The sequence below is a fragment of the Larus michahellis genome, chromosome 4 (genome assembly GCF_964199755.1).
Source record: "Larus michahellis chromosome 4, bLarMic1.1, whole genome shotgun sequence".
Classification (NCBI taxonomy): domain Eukaryota; kingdom Metazoa; phylum Chordata; class Aves; order Charadriiformes; family Laridae; genus Larus; species Larus michahellis.
In genome coordinates, this window is record NC_133899.1 from 66,223,005 (window position 1) to 66,243,512 (window position 20,508).

The following is a 20,508-nucleotide window of genomic DNA, read 5'->3' on the forward strand; positions in this document are numbered from 1 at the left end:
TCAGCTTGATGCTGTAGGAGATACTTAGGCTCTCTGCTTAGGGAGTGCATATGAGGGTCACCAGGCATCTTTTCTCCTCCCCACACGGGCTGCAGCTAGGCAAACAGCTGTGAATGTAGCCCTTTAAGATCTGGGGACACGGCCCCTAACACAGAAGTGCAGGTTATTCAGGCAGTGCGGAGTGAATGAGGATCAGGGCAGGAAGAGAGCCAATGGAGCAATCAATAGGTGTCTCAGATATCCAGGCCACTTTCTTTAAGAGAGCTCCGATCAATGCATTGCAACGAGGGAGCTGCATGGACACCAGAGCTTTGCTGTCTCAGGTTCTCCTGGTATGACGCTGCAGGGCAGGCGAGACTCGCTGGGGAAGGCAGCAGGCAGAAAGATTTGCCCACGGAGCCCAACTGGCTCAGATGTCTGAAGTGTTGGCCTGTCTGGCTGCCTGTCTCTCAACTTTCCCCGTCCATCTGGAGCATGCCCCCAGAGAGCATTAATTAGCCTCTCACTAGCAGGCTCAGATAGGAAGCTGCTGAATCGGAGTCCAGGATTCCAGTGGACTCCAGTCTCAGTACCCCTGTGAAGAGGCACTGTCCCCGGAAAACCTGCACTCTGCTGCTCTTGGCCTTGCTGAAGAACCAGCCTGCAGGCAGTGGGAGATGGAGCATCTTCACAGCTTCATCCAGTAGAAGGTGCATGCATCCCTGCTCTGCAAAAATCAGGGAAACGTGAGCAACCTGTGATACTGCTGACCCCAGATGGAGAAGATCATATTTACATACATGCCTGGCCAGCGGGGATGGCCAGTGAAGGAAAGTGTGCCCTGCAACTTGCAGAGGAGACCTCTCTTCAGAGCTGAGCGTCTCTGTCTTTGGCCACCCCATTTGCTCTTTGCTCCCAGCGCTGTCTGTCTTGTGCCCACAATGACCAAAGTGTAGCTCTTTAACTCTGGGCTCTACAAAGTAGATCTAGGTCTCTCTGACTCTCTAGAATGATGGATAGCGAAATTTCAGCAGTTTGTCACGTCTCTTTTAAAAGCTCAATATACCTTGTCAGTTTGGGGGAGAATAAACCCTTGCCATTCATGCTTTAGCCACACATAGCCTTTCTGTTCTACAGCAATTTGTTTGTCTTCAAGAGGTAGATGTAATTTCAGATGACACACGGCTTGTTTAAGTGGGCTCAGGTTTGATTTTGGACATTGGCTGGTTAAGCATGACCTCACAGCCTTGCCTTCCACACCTCTACTGCCTCTCTGAAATCACAATCCTGTGTGTCACCTTGCAGAATGGCACTGTGACGTGGACAGTGATGTCAGTCCTTCTCTGTGTGTCAGTGTGGTGGGTTGACCTTGGCTGGCCATCAGGTGCCCGCCAAATTGCTCTCTCAGTCCCCTTCCTCAGCAGGACTGGGGAAGAAAATACGATGAAAAAGCTTGTGGATCAAGATAACGACAGGAAAATCACTCAGCAATTACTGTCACGGGCAAAACTCAACTTGTGGAAAGTTAATTTAATTTATTGCCAGTTAATAAGAGAGTAGGATATTGAGAAATAGAAACAAAACTAAAAGCACCTTTCTCCCACTTCTACTTCTTCCCAGGTTCAACTCACTCATGATGCCTACCTCCTCCCACTCTGAGCAGTACAGGTGGATAGGGACTGGGGGTTTGTGGTCAGTTCATAACACTTCATCTCTGCTGGTCTTTCCTCCTCATGCTGTTCCTCTGCTCCAGAGTGGAGTCCCTTCCATGGGATACAGTCCTTCACGAACTTCTCCAATGTGAGTCCTTCATATAAACTGCTGTTCTTCAAGAACTGCTCCAGCCTGAGTCCTTTCCATGGGGTACAGTCCTTCAGCAACAAACTGCTCCAGTGTGGGTCCCCCACAGGCCACAGTTCCTGCCAGAAAACCTGCTCCTGCATGGGCTCCTCTCCATGGGCCACAGCTCCTACCAGGAGCCTGCTCTGGCATGGGCTCTCGACAAGCTGAAGCTTCCATCAGGGCACGTCCAGCTGCTCCAGTGTGGGGTCCTCCAAGGGCTGCAGGGTGGATATCTTGCACTACTGTGGTCCTTCATGGACTGCAGGGGGACAGCTTGTTTCATAGAATCATAGAATTGCTGAGGTTGGAAGGGACCTTTAAGATCATCGAGTCCAACCTTTAACCTACCCTGACAAAAGCCACTTCTAAACCACGTCCCTAAGTGCCCCATCTACCCTTTTTTTAAACACCTCCAGGGATGGTGAATCCACCACCTCCCTGGGCAGCCTATTCCAATGTTTAATAACCCTTTCAGTGAAAAAATGTTTCCTAATATCCAATCTAAACCTCCCCTGACGTAACTTGAACCCGTTTCCCCTCGTCCTATCACTTGTCACCAGGGAGAAGAGGTCAGCCCCCATATCTCTACAGCCTCCTTTCAGGTAGTTGTAGAGGGTGATGAGGTCTCCCCTCAGCCTCCTCTTCTCCAAGCTAAACAACCCCAGCTCCCTCAGTCGTTCTTCATAAGGTTTGTCCTCCAGACCCCTCACCAGCTTTGTAGCCCTTCTCTGGACACACTCCAACACCTCAATGTCCCTCTTGTAGCGAGGGGCCCAAAACTGAACGCAGTACTCGAGGTGGGGCCTCACCAGTGCCGAGTACAGGGGGATGATCACTTCCCTAGTCCGGCTCACCACACTGTTCCTGATACAGGCTAGGATGCTGTTGGCCTTCTTGGCCACCTGGGCACACTGCTGGCTCATATTCAGCCGGCTGTCAACCAACACCCCCAGGTCCTTTTCTGCCGGGCTGCTTTCGAGCCACTTTGCCCCAATCCTGTAGCGCTGCATGGGGTTGTTGTGACCCAAGTGCAGGACCCGGCACTTGGCCTTGTTGAACCTCATACCATTGGTCTCAGCCCATCGGTCCAGTCTGTCCAGATGCCTCTGCAGAGCCAACCTACCCTCAAGCAGATCAACACGCCCGCCCAGTTTAGTGTCATCTGCGAACTTACTGAGGGTGCATTCGATCCCTTCATCCAGATCATTGATAAAGATATTAAAGAGATAAATATTTCACCATGATTTTCTCTAGGCTGCAGGGGAATCTCTGGTATAGCGCCTAGAGCACCTCCTCCTCCCCTTCTTCTCTGACCTTGGTATCTGCAGGGCTGTTTCTCTCACATTTTCTCACTCCTCTCTCACAGCTGCTGCACAGCATTTTTTACCCTTTCTTGAATATGTTATCACAGAGGCATCACCAACACTGCTGATGGCTCAGCTTTGGCCAGCAGTGTGTCCATTTTGGAGCTGTCTGGAGCTGGCTCTGTCTGACATGGTGTCTTCTCACAGAAGCCACCCCTGAAGCCCCCCACTACCAAAACCTTGCCATCTAAACCCAGTACAGTCAGTTCATGAAAGGGAAATGTTCTGAGATCATGGGAAGAGGATGGAGATAACAGGTGACGTGCAATGGGACTTCAAAGCCTCTCATTACAAAACTCTTCTTTGAGTGGAAATGATAAGCAGGCAAGCGGAGGAGAGGCAATACTGGACAGACCAAACCATACCATACCAAAGAGAGCAGACTAGCTGTTGTCTGGGCATTTGGTCCTTTACTGTTGTGGAATTTTTTCTTCAATGGATTCCCACTTGTCTTTTTACCTCTTCTGTGCTTGCACTCCTGCAGAGACCCAGATTGAGCATACACAGTTCTGAAAAGGAAGCAAAGCTGGGTCATTGACGCTTTCATGAAGTGCACGTGTAAGCAATCATGTGTCACATCAGACAATGACAAACCAAACAGCAAAGAAAATAACTGCTAAAAAAATCTCATCCAGGCATTGAGATGTCATCCATTATTCCACCAGCCTTTGAGTCTTGTTTTCCTTTTTATTAGGAATAATGTGTATTGTATTGCTGAAGATCGGTTGTCCCTGCCAGTGCTAAGACTTGTCTTCTCGGAGTCCTGCTCACGATTGAGGCCTAAGAGTAACTTTCTGAGACGCGTGAGTGGCTTCTGCCCAGTTTCTTGCAGACATCACTGGTTGGCTTCCAAGAAAGAGGGCAAAGACTGAAAGGGCCTTGGGGTGTGTCCTGTGGTAGACGTGGTATACCATATTTCAGAAAGCAGAAGATATTTCTGGAGTCCCACAGATCTACATGCATTTCTTGTGATAAAATCAGGAGCGGGAATTCCCAGGATAGGAAACCTGCCCTGTACAAGGTGCTTTGCCCCACTCTGAACATCTTTGTCCTCTGGCCTAGCCTCCTGGCTCTCAGGAGTCAACCAGCAGCTATTTCTTGTGTGGCAAGGGTGAAGTCTACAAATTAACGGAAAGAAGGTAGAGGAAGGTAGTCTTGATCTGGATGCAGAAAAGGGAGGCTCTTTAAGAGAAAGAGAGAGGTTAGGCCATTATCCAGGAAAGGGATATGATTTATTTTATCCACATGACTCTTGTTTCTTCCCAGAAGTGTATCTCCTGTGGTGTAGTAATCCCAGGTACAACCATGCCTTTCCCTGGCTTTGCTCCTTTGCTCCTAATGCGTTTCCATAAGAAATGCTAAAGAACATGTTAAAATTCAACAGGTGACACAAATTCTCTGTTACAAATCCACCAAGCTCTTGAACGCCTATCTGTCTAATGTAATTTCTGATGTAGTAATTGCTGGAATGTGTGGATACTGACACCGCAGGGCCAGGTAGTGAAATATGAATGAGAAGTGAACAGAGGAGAGCCACAAAATTAATTCAGCTCATCTTCCTCTTAATTGTTCCCCTTTCCCTCCTGTCCCTAGAGTCTTTGGGAATACCCTGCCCACCAGAAGCTTGCAACACCCTACTAACCTTTGTGCTGCCTAAGTGCCCGCATCTCAGTGAAAGTTGGAGATAGTCCCCATTTCAGAGATGGTGGAGCCTGTAATCTCCAGATTTCAGAAGTCACTGTCTCTTAAATCCATGTTCCTCCGGCTCAAGACCGCAACTGATTAGGAAACCCCGTAGCCAGTGGAACTTTCCACACAGGAGTGTCTACTCCTGACTCTGCCTTTTCCCTTAACGGCTGCAGCCAGTGGCTGATGTCGTAAATGTTTCCCAAGGAAACAAATCTGTCACCCTGGGTGGGCCTGGCTCTGTCATGTTATAAATTGGGTGCAGTCATCTAGTATCTAAACAAGGGATTCCAAGCACTGGCAATCCCAAACTGCTTCCACTTAGTAACTTTGCTTTCATCCTCCACTAAAATCCAGATAACTGAATCAACAGCAGAGCTCCTTTTCGGCAACATAGCCAAATGGAGGGTGTTTCATTTCTGTTTTCAAGTGAAAGAATTTCTCAATGGATCAAAGTGTTTCCAGCAACCTCTCCCCTCTCCCTCTTGTCCCCATCCCTGCTTCCAGACCGTGTGTTCTCAAAAAGATATTTGATTTCAGTGAGAGCTCAGCTGACATCCCTGCAATATGCTCGGGTTCTTGCTTTGTGCTTCCTGGGAAGGATGAGGGCTCCTCCGGGGATTCTGGGTAATTGGGTTAGTGGCCAGCTCATGTCAGGAAATTAAAAGGCAGCCCCGATCAGGTTGCTGCTGCATGCAATTTAATGGCTTTGTATTTATAGAGTACTCTGCCTCCAGCCGGTGCCAGATATATCACTATTGGAGGCATCCAAATGAAAAAAGAGAATGAAAAATGATTTTTCTTTTTCTAAAATATGCCTGTGTTTAAGAACAGACAGGCAACCCTCTGTCCACACAGGATTTCCAGGTGCAGTGAGTGGCCTCTTGATGTCTGTAGCATCCATACCCAACTTTTTCCAAGGCATGAATTAAGCATTTGCGATGAAGCTGGATCTGGGCTGGGTGATGGTGTAACACAGCATGTGCTGCTGCCTTTGGCAGAGTGATGGTAATTGTCCAAAGAGGAGGCTTCCAGTGGATGGGCTGTCCACAAAGTGCACATTGGGTTGATGGCACTTGGTATCTGTTTTCTGGCCAGAAGACAGGTGCATCCAGGACCCTCCCCACACCTCCCGTCATATCTAATGGATTATGAAGCTGTTTAGTTTCGTTCCTCCTATTCATTTTGAATTATTAATCTGCCTAGGTTCTTGACATACCTAATTAAATCTCTCTTCTTTCAAATATGAAGTCCAGGCTCCATCGATGTACATTTGTGTGGATTCAGAGAGGCACCACCTCTACAGAGGTTTATGATAAGCACTTTGTACATTCTGTCAACAGAAATTGTGGTTAGTTCTCTTATAACATGTACAAAAAAGAGGAAGCTGCTAAAAGCTGCAATCACCCAGGGGTGTTTAGACCCCAGCCATTGTTCTACAAGCTTTTAGGTAGTTCTAACAACACGGTAGGTAAGATGCTCTGAGATGAGCAAGAGTGGGGTGTGACTGAATGTATGTCCCGCTGCTGTACAGTAACTCAAGGCGTGTGCATCAACATTTTCACAGCCTCTGGTGACCTACGTTCACCAGTGACTCAGCTCTGCTGAGAGTGTCGGTCCCTTCCCCTAACTTACCTTTGAAGACTGTGCCAGCCCTTGGCTGCAGGGTATCCTGAGAGGGTCTTTACTCAGAATTCCCTGGCACAGCTGTTCTAATTTAAGAATTAAATAATAAGTGGACACTAGTTCTTAGTGTTGGAAAAGCCACTGCTGAGGTGAAGACTTCAGGAGAGACTTCAAGGCTGCAAGGCCCAAGCAGAACTGCTCTAAGTGGCTCACCAAAGCAGCAGCATGCTGTGTTGGTGGGTCTAACTCCCTCACTTCTGTGGATCTCCATCACAAGAAGGCTTCTCTCCCTGTAGTGATGGGGGCCTCTCCGTTGTGTCATGTATCTAAAAATTTGGTTCTTGGTCCACACTTACGCTTCTCTACCTGTTCCAAAAGGCCCATACGCTGTACCTAAATAGACTGAGACAGAAAACTGGGATAGAGAAAGCATTGGTTTGACCCTGCAGGGGTTGCCTTGGTAGTCAATGGCGAGAAGTATTTGTCTTCACTCCTCCTCAGGTAAGTGTCTGGCTGGTGACATGAATGTGGCAGTGCCTGCTTCTCCCTGTTCCCTGTCAAGGGAGCTCAGATGCACAGAAGGGAGCTATCCAAGCCTAAAATAAGGTGAGTTAAATCACACCCAGGGCTTCAGGTTCCTCTAGACAGCAAAATACCTTTTGGGGATTTAGCTCTGAGCACTACCTCTTGGAAAGTCAGTGGGGCTGGGGCTTTTTCATCTTTTAGGTCCTCTTGTGAAAGGCATCCTTAGTCTTTTCCTGGCGGGCAGATGCCTGCATCTGGGCATGTATCTGTGTTCCTTTCACACAGTGCCCCTCAGCTTGCTGGTATGGAGGCATTGCAGCTGTGGGTGACATAGCCAGTAGATCCGCTGTCCTGCTTCTGGCTGTTTAGAGGGTTGGGAAGGGAAGCAATCAAAGGAGAACATTTACATGAACCATGAACACAGGGTGAGTGCGTGGGTGTGGGGGTTATTACAGAGAGCTGAAAAAGGTACTGAGGTATGCTTTATTCCCATCTGCCCTTGAAGCCCTTGTTAATTCCTGACTTTCCAGGGTGATTGAGGGGTGAGGTAAAAGGGGCTCAGCACAGGAAGGAAGCTGTACATTTGAGAGAGACGGCAGTGGCTAATGCTGCAGAGACACTTCTGCAGAGCTGGCAGCCGTGCAGCTGGCATTAGCAGAGGAGACGGGTTGGTTTGCAAGCCATGTGGGTTACACCAGATCCTGTGTGCTTTTGACCAACCATCTGGGACGTGCTGCTTATGTTTCTGTGTGTGAGGAGCAAGGACACCTTGCGTCACTGCTCCGAGGTATGTGACAGCCTCTTGTACCAGGTGTCATCAGGCATCACCGGGCTAACCTATTCCTCTGAGTCCAAGGACTCTTTAGCCAGGCAGACAGTAAAGGAGCTTCCCTACCCAACTAACATATCCCTGAAAATATCAAAGGTGGAGCAGGCTGCAACATCCTGCTTGAACTGATTTTATCTCTCTGTAGGCTCTTATAACACAGGAGATGTTTTTTTTCAACTCCACTGCCCCCCTCCCCAGGCTAGTTCCTCACCCTCCCGTTGCAAGTGTCTCTCCCCAGGCTTGCTGAACCTGCACCATGCTAGTCACTGGGTTTTTCTGGCCGTGCTGACCTGTGACCCTCAAGTCACTTTCCTGTGTTTCAAATGAGTTTGGTACTTCCACCAGTCATCTACCAGGAGATTTTCCAGAGGCCAGCCTCTTTTTGTAGCAGTATAAGAGCCTAATAGTACAAAGGGGTCTTTTTCCCTTCCCATGCTGGAGTCTCAGAGTAACAAAAGAGAGCCTAGTCAGGCTGCAGCCTCTCCGCTCTCATTAGATAGAAATGCCTTTCCCCATAGTCTGTTTCTTTCCCCATCTTGGCAAGGTCATTGCTGCTCTCTGTTTTCCCCTGGCTCACTCATCCCATCCCTACATCCTGTTGTCTCTCCTGAAGTTCAGAGCAAAAAGGGAGAGCAAAATTCTGTACGAGACATCTTGGGCACAACCCTTCTCCCTTCCTTTCTTCTCTGCTCTTAGCCTACACCTTCCAACTTCCTTGGGCAGTGCCAGTCCACGTATTTTAGACTGCAGCTCCTGGGGACAGGGGCATCTCTGTTAAGCTGCAGAGCACGACCCCAGCTGAGACCCTGGGAGAGGAAGCAGGCTGCATTGATGCAGAAACTGCAGCTCAAGGATTAAGTGGGCAGCGGGCACAGGACCTGGCTGGTGTATTGGGGAAGCTCAGCAAAAGCAACCCTGTGGGCATTGCTCCCTGGCCAGCACTTGCCCTGTATTCCCTTTGGTTGTGTCCTTCTTAGTCTAGACACACATTGTACCGTGCAAACCCTGTAGCTTGGCTCCTCCGTTAGCTCTTTTGGCAAGATAGATCTTTCTGTTCCTATCAATTCATGGGCATGTGATAGGACTCGATGGAAAGTGAGGTGAGGCTAGTAATTTGACACGACAGCTGATATTGGGCCTAGACTGCATTTCCCACTGGCTAGGGCTTAGCTTCACAGAGCTTTTAAGAGTATTTTTAGTCCCCAGAAAATAAAAAAGAAACTAAACCTGACTCTGTGTGCTGTCGCCTCTGCATACTCTGCTATTTTTACTTCCGACAGACTCGGCCTGGGTCCAGCTTTTAAAAAAAGCTGGAATTATTTTACTTCCATTAAGAAAAAAACCCCAAAGCCTGATGTTATCAAGTCAGCAAGGGGACATCTGATCCCAAAGTTGTCAGGCAGACATCTCTCCGAGGGGCATGTCAGAGAAATGCAGGGAGCTTGAACAGATCAGCAGATCAGCTCTCCCACTGCAGAGGCTTGGTGCTGGCATAGACCTCTCTGCAAGAGCGCTTGGAACACGAGTGGCACCCACAGGATGCTTAGAAAACTGACATCCCTACCCCAGGCAAGACACTGAGCCGAAAAGTCCCGCACAAATCCTGGCCCTGCCCTCCTCCCTGCGAGGTCAGAGCAGGCTCAAGGCAGGCTGGGGAGCTGAGAGCGTGCTGCCGGTGAGCTGGGACTCCGTCCCTGTGGTGGTGACCGGGATCAGCTCCACACCTAGGTCAGATGGGGTGCCAGGACTCTTATGCAGAGTCCCTCAAAAGGTAACAAGATTCAGCGCTTCCTTGCAACACAGGGGAGTGGGAGGAGAGGGGCTGTTTCCAGCACAGATAGCCTTCATTTGTGAAGGAGCAGCTGCCAGAAAGGTAAGTTATCAAGGGGTGGCACTTCCCAAACTTTGCTCTATACTGTTGCATCTCACATTGCGTATGTAAATCCTCCTTTCTTTGCTGCTCTGGCAGTCCCTCCTTGCAGATACTGTCAAGAAAGGGCGTCCAAGAGTGCCTATGGTGGTGACAGTTTTGTAGAATGAGTGCCTTCTCTCCTGGGAACTGCCCAGTCATGATCTGTGTGAGAAATGGGTTTGTGCAGGAGCTGAAAGGGAACTGCTTTCTCTTGCTGCTGTTTTGTTGTCAGGCGCTGGCACGAAACCTTATGTAAGAGTCTTCAGTACAGACCAACTGCATCTTTTAAGCGTCCGCTGCACCTTGCAGTTAAAGGTCAGGTGGCTGCATGTTTGGTGTGAAATCTGCCCTTGGGATTACAGCGTAGGTACCGCTCAGAGAGAGGCCCTTTTTCTCATTTTCCTTCTCCTCACACTCTCTCACTTCCGTTCATCTCTCAGTTTACATCCCACTCTGTTTCTTCTCTGCTCAATGCTTTCCTTGATGATGCTTCTCTGAGCACACCCACTGCACTTCCCCACTCCGTTTTAATGTCCTTTAGCGTCCTGCTCAGAGCCTCATTGTAACCAGCCTGCCTATCTTAAAATCTACCACCAAGGTAATCAAAGTAGAATACCAGGCATTAACAAGCCACCTGCATACCACAGCTCAGTCCTGATTTTTGGTCATGCCCTTTCCTTCCATCTAGGTATGACCCATTAGGCTGTCAGATCTCTGGGGGAGGGATTTTGCCACGATGCTTATGTCTGGAGTGTCACAGTCAGGAACGCAGGGGTCGAAATGCTTTTGTGTGCTGTAGCACCTGCAGGTCGCTGCCTTCAGCAACAGGCGCTGGGATGTACTCCTTAGGGGTCAGCCTATTCACCAGCTCTGCGGCTGGAGCGATGACGACAGAGTAGAATAGTGGCTTTCCAAATGCTGATTGAAAACATATGCCTCAAGGAGTGTCGCACAGGATGGGGAACAAGAGGAGGACAAACGCTGCTTCAAAATTAACAAGCCAAAGTCCTTGGACAAACAGACCTCTATCTGCTCAGAGAGGGAAGGAGGGATGGAGGATAAATCTTTCTGCATCTCACTTATCTTTTTTTAATGCACTTACGTCCTTTGTGTCCTTATAATCTGATTGAGGGTCCCTAATACTGCTGTAACCTCTGCAGCCATCCCTCTGCCAAGCACTGGAGGATGGCATGCTTCTCCTTGGGAGGAGAAAATGAGCTCCTTTTCCCATTTCCTCCCTATCCTTCCCAGTACCCCCTTCCCGCTGCTTATCAAACTGCACAGCGAAAGCATCCTGGAGGGCTGTGTGTTGGTTTCTTCTTGGCTGCAAATGGCATCTCCCTGCACCACTGACATCCTGCCCACTAGTGTGAGGGAACGGACCTGCCTGTGACCACTCTTTTGTGAGGGTCCTGGGGAGCCTGAAGTCCTGCAGCCTGTTCTGGATTTCTCCATAACCTTTGAACAGTATATTCCTGACCCTTATAATTTTCACACCTGGTTACTTGGTTTTCTGGCAGTTCCTGGCATTTGTGTCTGTCCCTCCTCTCCTGGCTTATTAGGTAGGTGTCATTCATTCAGGAGAGCATGGTCTTCTTTCTTAGGAAACTAGGGCACATTTATAGAGGGAGAGAAATCATGAATGGAAATGGAACTTTCCTGCTTCATCCAGGACTTTGTTAGTGCTGTTCCTCAGGAATCTCCCTAGATAATCTCAGGCCTGGGATTCCCTGGCTGCCCTTTCTGAAATCACTCTCTGCAAAGTGTTAGGGCTCCCAGGAAGGAGTCTTGCCTACAGATTATCTGCTGCTGGGCATGGAGGTAAAACAAGCAATAGGCAACATTTTCGGAAACGCTACCAGGTAATGGAGGAGAAAGGTGGTACTTATGCTTAGGCTTGTCAGGGAGTTCTCCACACAGAGTCAGAAATAGAAAATGGGGCAGGGGAAGGAAATTACTCAGTGTGATCTGAGTTCACCTATTCAGCTTCATGTCTTTCTCTCCATCTTCAACGTCTGCCATCCTCCCATAGCAGCCACTTGCAGCGGCAGTTCTTTTGCTCTGGAGACCTCCAGGCCTGCTCATTCCTGCTTCTCCTGTTCAGTGGGAGCAGCAGGACTCTTAAAAGGAAGCAGGTATATAGCATTAATAACATCACACCTATGAGCCTCTGCCCCCACACGCTATGTCTTACAGGTAATGCCACCTAGACCTCCATATGGGTGTTGCTACTGCCAGAGAGATTCTGCTGTCAGACTGTATAACTTGAGTCCAGTTGCCCTGGTTGGTGTTGGTTATTTTTGCTGTTGGGGGGCTGTTGGTACTGTCTGTCAGTCAAGCTGGTTTGGATGCTCCAGCCACGAAAAGTATCAGAATCTGGATGTTGTGGCAAGTAACGGATTCATGTGGTGCAAGTGGGGCTGGTGTGAGCATTACGGTAAAAGCTGTCTCTTTTCCATGACATAGTAAGCAAATGTGGCATTGAAATGCACAGTGTAAATGACAGATGTGTGCCTCATTCTAGGGTAGAATATTTGTCAGCAGACTGCAGGTTTTTTCAGGTGTACAAGGTGTTCAAAAAGCATCACTTCAAAACTGATCTGGAGCGTTTACTTTTACTTGTTTGTGTTTATGCAGTGGACTGATTGCAAAATATTAATGGCTCGATGTGATTAGTAAGTCTATCGCATAATTGGTTCCCGTGATCAGACTAGATAAACTCATGTGTTTCTAAGGAGGTACTTGTATAACGTAAATTCAAATTTTTATTGTATTTGAATGCTCCTACATTTTATCTTGAAAGATTTTATTTTTTTCACAATAGCTGGTTCTCCCAGCAAGACTATTAGTGCAATTGCGCAAGAACTGATTGCCAGAGACCATGTGGCTGGCCAGAAACAACTGCCAATTGGACAAATATCTATGGCTTTTTTTCACAATTTGTTTTTAACAACGTATTTTGTACTAACACAGCAGTTCAGCTGGTGCATGGTGACCGTCACTGGTGCTTCTCAGTCACTGGGAACTGTTTTCAATGTGCTATTTGCTTTATTGTAGTAGAGGTTGTTTCTATTTATTTGGGTTCTACTTTTATTATAGTTGCCTTACTTGGTCAAGGCGGAAACATCTTTGTTGAATTCATAGTTCATAATCTATTTGCTATAGGTCACTTTTTTCAAATATAAACAGTGAGAGGTCACAGAACATTTAACTTCTCATTTTTAAGAACAATCTAAAAGCTTATTTTTATAACTGCAGGTTTGATTGACATTCAAAGTCTTTCTTTTTAAAAGCAAGATCATCTAGAGGGCATTGAGGTCTGAAGCTTTTCATTTGCCCATCAGATTGATGGTGATCCAAGAGTTTGAATGCGTTAATTTCTGTCTTCAGTAATGTTTTGAATAAAAGTAAAGCTCACAGCAGCACGGTTAGAGCTGGAGGCAGTCTAGCTGGTGTTATTGGGATTGCTGGCTTCAGCTGAGGTCTCAAGTGTCTGGGAGAGGGAAGCTCCCTGGAGTGTGGGGAACGTCTTATTTAGCAAATTTTAGCATCTGCATGTCAAGGTTCCCTGTAGCACTAAGGAATCATGAGGATTTATCTTGTTTTACCTGCAGGTGTTCGTCTGGATCGAGTCCGCGGAGGCCGTCAGAAATACAAGAGGAGGCTGGATTCTGAGAGTAGCACTTACCTGAGCCTACAGATCCCTCCCCCAGCTAAAAAGCCACGTATGTACTGGCCTTGAATTGGGGTCCTCTGAACAACCACTAAGTTTCTTTTTATTGGTCTCCCAAAATATACAGTGGAGCCACTGTCATTTCTGCTTCCCATATCAGTCACCAGCGCTAGGATTATTTTTTTTTATGATCACAGTGCAGAGATAGATTAGGTACACCTAAGGCGCAGCCCAGGTGCTGTACTCGTTGTACCTAGGGTTAAATACCATACCTTTCCTAGGAGATTATGTAAATCCATTTAGTGATATTCTGATCTTTTACTGTATCCAAGCTATGTTAACAGAACTGGTCCCACGCTGATTTCTCTCTTCCACACTGCTCATAGTTCTCTAAACTTGAGACAATGGCTGACAACCTTACAATAGCTTCCTGCTTTTGTCATCCCTGTGCAGAGCTGGTTTGGCATAGGCAGATCACTACAGCTTGTGTAGCTGCAGTGTAGTCTTCTCCTGTTGTGACCAAAATGATTTCTGAGGTCCTATGGTCTCTGCAGTCATGTCTTATCCCAGGAAGGTCCTTCCAGAAAGGGCTGTTATGACACCTTATGTCACGAGAGATCCAACAACAACTTCTCCTTTGAAATGTGCAGTGACTAAGATTGTCTCCCACTTGCTGGTGGCTGAGCCAGAGAAGATTTATGCCATGCCTGACCCAACCATGCCGGAGAGTGACATCAAAGCCCTGACAACCCTCTGTGACCTGGCAGACAGGGAACTGGTGGTGATCATTGGCTGGGCAAAGCACATCCCAGGTAAGCAGGGGGAATTACAAGGGTGTAAGCATCAATAGCAAAGGGAGCTATTAGTTATCACTGTTCCTATCAGTTTTGTCTTCAACCAGGATTTTTACGTGTAGTGATGTGTGGAAATTACCATCCCAGAAAACTGCTTGTGGTGGGCTTTCACTGGTAACAAACTCCAATATAGCCCATCATGTAGGTGCATAAATTGATGACTGTATGTGTGTGTGCCCCAGCATTATGCAGAAGGCTTTGAGATGATATGATAAAGTTCTCAGTTGTACCCGGTATTGAGTGTCACAGTGAAAGCACTCAGGAAACAGCCCTTGGGATGGTACAGTGGACTTTAGTGATTTTGCATTGCATCAACACGACCTAGGTCTGTTGTGTTTATAGACGAATAAGTGTTACAGCAGTGGCGGCGCTTTACTGCTAATGACAAGGCAGGTACCCAGCCTGTCTGCAGTGGGCATTCTTGACCAGACTCGGGAAAGCTTTTGTCATGATGGATTCATCATGGAACAAGTCCCATTGGGATGGAGGACATACTCACTGTTGTCAGTGAATCTCCAGGCTTCTACGCTGACGAATAATGAGGACAACTTATTGGTAATGTGACTAGCCTCAGAAGGCTCATTGACTACCCAATGAGTGCCTGTACGATTGAGTGACATAGCAAATGTCTCACACCTGCAGGTAGGATGGACCCACACTGAAGGAGCAGACAAGGCCCTCAAGGGCGCTCTGGGGACAAAGATTTGGACTGTGAAGGGAAAATGCCTCCTCTCTCTAGTTGCGCCCTGTCCCCCACCAATAAAAAGATAGGTTGGATTTGGGTATGGAGAAGGTTGGCCAGGAAATTTAGGGGATGTCCTTGGGGTTTATGTATCTGCTTTCCAAAAACTGCTTCAGATGCCCACTATGAACAGCTCACTACAGCTGTCTCCTGCCTTCCGTCCCCTTTCCTTGTGTCAGGAGAATATCTGAGGCTCAGCCACAGGATCACAGGATTTAACCCATATTGCACATTGTTTGTGTCTTCCACTGCATGGGTCTGTGTTTTCTTGTTTTGCTTCTTGGCTTTAAGTTCTTCCTTGTTTGATGAGGCATCTTAGCATGAGTGATCAGACTATTTAGTTCTCCCATGTATTTTGTTTCTCTTTGTAGCTCCCCTTTTGGCTTTTTGGTGGCTGCTTCTCTTTTTTTCAGAGGGAGTATTTATCCTGTGACTCAAGGGTTAGTAGTTTCCTGGGCTATGTGGAATATGGACTGTGATGTGGTGGGACTATAAAGTCTGGAGTAACTTTTGCAGGACGGTGTTTCTGAATAGAGGTTAATCTCAGTGGTGCCCTTCTTACACAGGATCTGCAGTACCTGCAGGGATTACACCCATCACTAGTGCTGGAATCCATCTGGGGCTGATTCATCACAAGTAGGGTTACAGTGGTGATTAGGGAACTCAGCCTGGATTGCTCTACTAACCCAGTATTTGGGGTGTTAACAGGAATAGTTTTATTGCAATGCAATTAGCTGCTACGGCTGTCCAGTGAGGTGCCGTTGTACGTTCTTCTAACCTTGGCTATTTCTGTTCGCACAGGGTGCCCTGCTGTAGTTCCTTAGCTTGCGGTTGTGGGATGAGCGTGGGATGCTCAGCTCCAAGTTTCTACAGAGTTTTTCAGCCTACCATGGTGATATTATCCCAGAACAGGTGTATAGTAGAGATTACTCCTGCATTATGAAAGCGCTCTTCCTCTCCTTTCTGACAGGCAGGACATACCTGCCATCATCTCAATTTTCTCTGTGTATTTTCCTTTCCTATCAAAGGCCCTGCAACATGGTAACAGCCATCAGCCTGACACAGTTCAGAGCAGCAGGATTATAATAGGACTGTGTCTACAGAAGAGTGCTCAGGGATTGTTACACAAGGGAGCAGTACCAAGAAGCAAACATAATAAAAGACAGTTCATAAAAATGGAACAAAATACCCTATAGTTCTGAAACAAGTATGAAACATACTGAGTTAGGCAGCAAGGGGGCAGAGCAGGGCAGGGCCAGAAGGTGGCCAGGTATCTAGATTATCCACGCCCTCTATTTCTGCCTGCCAAGGATTTTGAGCAAAACAGGACATTACCTCCTGTGTGCATGAACTCTTGGACAGAGAGAGATGGAGAAAAGAACAAAATTCATATATTCCTGCCTTGTGTTCGCACTGGAATTAGTAAAGAATAGTGTGACGTTAAAGTCATACCAAACTTTCACTGTCCCAGGTGTCGGCACAAACTTCTACTCCACAGTCTTAGCAAATAAAATCAGTTAAGCTTAAAGACAGTCTCCTATGATAACAAGAAAGTATGATTTTATGGTGTTTAGCAAACATTATTAGCTCAACAACCTTATTAACCATTAGCTCAAAAGCCACGCTTAGCCAACGTGGAGTTGCTCTGTTCAGCATGAGGCCCCCTCCCCAGCACTCTCCCTCCCCCTGTGCTAATTGTCTTTAAACAACATCTACCTTTTCTGCATGCCTTGATGCAGGGAGACAAGGCATCTCTCGAGGGGTGACAATGAAGGCTCTCCCAGGGTAGCTGTTGTGCTGTTCTCACTAGGAAGACGATAGTACTAGCACAGAATGAAATATGGCAAGTGGAGTGACAGCAGCTGTGTCTGGAGTGGCCTCAGATCCTATAATTACATCTCCCTTTATTACCTCTGCTAATGGCCCTCCAGGATGACAGAAATGATAATAAATTAACAGATTATGAACTCCACTTGCCACAAATTATGTGACTTTTTTTTTTTTTTTTCATTCTGGGAGCTCCCACTGCCAAACCACTGAAATAAAAAAAAAAAAAAAGAATCACAAAAAATAAAAAAACTGAATGTCACATCAGCTATTGCAAATAAAGCAGCTTTTCTCATCCTGCAACTGGGAAGGAGAGAAACATGCATGCAGCTTTGTGCCAGGGATAGAGACTCCTCTTTTGGGAGCCTAGGGAGGGCAGTGGAGCATTCAGCACCTATCAGGATAAGACCTGAGGAAAGCAGCAAGAAACAGATCACTAAAGGCACTTTCTGGATGCTACGCCATCAAACAGCTCCGGAATGCAAAAGGGCTGGATTCTAGCAATTCCTGGGAGCTGTAGAGATGGCGAGGCAGTTGAATTTCACAACTAGAGGTTCTCCAGTGTTATAAACCTATGATAGCAAGCCTGTGATTTTGGCCAGGTGAAATTAGCATTTATCTTTCCCGATCTCAAGTTTTATAGCATGGGAGAGCCCAGGTTATATGATCTTCCCTTGTCTGTGCAGGCTGCAATGATACAGGCGCGGTCCTCCAGCCCTTGCCCTCTACTCGAGGAAAAGGGTCCTGATTCTGTCAAGATGTTTGAAGTCCCAGTTTGGCACTGCAGCACTCCCTCCCTCACGCCCGCCTGCCAGAGCCCGAGTTGTGGGCTACCTGGGAGTGCTTCTGGCAGGGGGCTTTCCCAGGTGGGTAGGGTAGGGGAGTTGCAGCTGACTCTTCTGTTCTCCTTGGCACAGGGTAAAACTTGGTCTCTCCTGTGCAATTCCCACCTGCCATAACTGCCTCTGGGAAAGAGCGATTAACAGGGATGCTGGATGTACAGGCTACTGCTAGGGTTAAGTCAATTTTTCTACTTTATTCTCCAGCAGAAAAGTGTGAGCCATGTCTGTTCTGAATCCTCTCACTCTACTACGTGACTGTTTCTGAATCTTTAACAAATTTCATTAGCAGACCACAGTGAGGCGATGGCATAACCCCTTTTGTAATCTAGATGTGAATGAAGATGCAGAAGGGCCACGTCACTGACCCAGAAACTAGACTTAAGGCAGCAGCTTAAATGCTGGACTGTTCTCCATGGTCAGAGCTAGGAAAGGGGTGACCAAAGGAGAGATTCCAGGTGCTAGAGACTGGCGGTGGCTGAGCACAGCACCATTGCCTCTGTCTCAAGGTTAATCTCATCAGTACCCTGTGCAGCAAGCAGGAGACCTGAGGAGACAGGATCCCAAGCCTTTGAGCTGCATCAGCCTGCACTTGGACTCAGTCATGAGGGCTGCCTTCAGGACTGACTGCAGGAGATAAGGGGCAGAAGGGTGAGGCAAAGGACGAGGCAGCCCTGAAGTACTCACAGCCTGAGCAAGGGATGGGATTCACCAGGTGCAGGGCTACACGGGGCTCTGTCTGTGCTGTACAGGAATCAGTCTCACAGTCATGGAGCTGGATTTGTAGTTGTTCTCCCCAGTAGCCTGGACTCCTCTTTAGCTGTTCCCTCTGGCACTCCTCCCCAATGGTTTATTGATTCTTCCCTCCCACCCACTGCTCCCCTCAGACCTTGCACACACAACACGTGACAGCTGATTGGTATCTGTTAATTAATGTGGCCTGGGGCCTCTTTTCTATTCAGTGGCCTGATAAGGGAAATTGGATGTCCAAGGGCTGCCAGGCCATTATCACCCTTTGCTTCCCCTGGCAACACAAACACAAAACATGGCGTAGTGATAAATAAATACCACTAACCCACCCTTCAGCCTTCCCTTCCCCATCTGAGATAGTGCAGATAGAAAAAGAGAACCCACAGTCAGTCAATATAGCAATCATCAGCTCTTTTGTTAATTGCCAACTTGATAACAAGAGAAATCAAATGATCATCATGGTGGCTGGCTACCTAGGCCCAGATGCGGGGCCAAGAACTGTGAGCAGAGAGGGCTGTGGGATAAAGGAGCCCCGCTGATCCTAGCACACAGCCAGCGGGGCTGGGAGCCTCCTGGACAGAGGCTAATGAGCTCGCAGACCTCTTGGCGAGCCCTGAGGCTTAATAAACGTCTGGGGAGAAAACTGGCAGGGGAAGCTGGTGGAGCATTGCTCCCCCAGCTGAGGGGTGCCTGGGTGTCCCATTCTCTCATAGCCCTGGGAACCTTTAGCAGCAAGGAGCTGCCAAAAAGCACAGTCCCTGTCTGTCCGTGGTGGGCAGGAGCTGCCTAGATGGGACCAACACACTGTGCTCGGCATCCCTGTCTGTAATGGCTGTTGCACAGTGCCCGTCTCCTAGGATCTCTCATGGGCTGGACTTCAGGGGTACCTAGCACAGAGAACATAACGGACACAGCCTTCCTTCCCGTGCATCCCCCCACCCAGGGCAAACAGCGTCTCTGTGTTGGCCTCTCCACTTTCTCAAGTGGGCCCTGGGGCTGTCAGGGTCTATCTCCAGATGGTGATTGCTATTCCTATATTTGAGGAGAATTACTTGGTGCACTGATGTGTGCTGGTTTCATTGCCACTGGGTTTGGCTGTGATTTAGGTACTTGTATGGCACCATAGTGGTGTTTTTGACACTTGGGTAGGGTTGTTGGCTGTGAGGTGCAGAAAGACGATGGTTGTGGAGCTCAGGGAGTGATGAGGAGTAGAAGAAGATTCTGTTCACAAATGTGTTCAGCTTTTGAATACATTTCAGTACTCTGTTGTGGCAGGACCCTTTCTCACGCTGGCCAAAATGAGACTGTGGCATGCTTGTCATTCAGGCCTGTGCCATTCCCTCCTATCTCATCAGAAGCCCTCTTTTCTGCCATCTGGAGCTCTTCTCTGCTCTTTGGTCAGCTGGGGCAGACTAAATAAGCTGCAGTACAAAACTACAGAGGAACAGTGAGCAGGACGATGTGGTACAAAACAGTTGCTGCTATAGAAGAAGCAGAGATCATTGAAAAGAGGTTAGCATTAGCCTTGGGTTGCCATAAATGCAGTCAGAGCATCAGGACTCCTGTTGGAGGCTGCAGGTGGGCATGGGAGCAAAGAGAAGGGTAGGGTCCACACGTGCCACAGATACGGGTTCACTTTAGTAAGCTGCTTTTTTTGGTGATTTTTTTTAAAGCAGCAGGCCAATGAGGGAGAGTGCTTAGGGAGAATCCTGGGGAAACTAAGGACCCCAGACTCCTAGAGGCTCTGCTGCACACCCATTTGACCCTGCTTGTCTTTTGCCATGTCAGGGTTCTCCAACCTCTCTCTTGGGGACCAGATGAGCCTCCTGCAGAGCGCCTGGATGGAAATCCTCATCCTGGGCATTGTGTACCGCTCCCTGCCGTATGAGGACAAGCTTGTCTATGCTGAGGACTACATCATGGATGAAGAGCACTCTCGTCTGACAGGGCTGCTGGAGCTCTACCTGGCCATCCTACAACTGGTGCGCCGCTACAAGAAACTCAAGGTGGAAAAGGAGGAGTTTGTCACGCTCAAAGCTCTGGCCCTTGCCAACTCAGGT

General features: G+C 47.9%; 1 protein-coding gene across 6 annotated transcripts in view; it reads left to right on the forward strand.

Annotated features, from left to right (window-relative positions):
* Nucleotides 1–20,508, forward strand: part of ESRRB (estrogen related receptor beta) — a 158,895-nt gene that overhangs the window by 127,731 nt on the left and 10,656 nt on the right. For 4 of the 6 annotated variants that reach the window (XM_074585329.1, XM_074585330.1, XM_074585328.1 and 1 more), the window contains 3 exons: nucleotides 13,378–13,488; nucleotides 14,087–14,248; nucleotides 20,237–20,506. In XM_074585329.1, coding sequence (XP_074441430.1) covers nucleotides 13,378–13,488; nucleotides 14,087–14,248; nucleotides 20,237–20,506 — 543 coding nt within the window. Of the gene's footprint in view, nucleotides 1–9,384; nucleotides 9,725–13,377; nucleotides 13,489–14,086; nucleotides 14,249–20,236; nucleotides 20,507–20,508 lie in introns of those variants that run through there. The other 2 variants (XM_074585331.1, XM_074585332.1) reach the window with 2 other exon arrangements.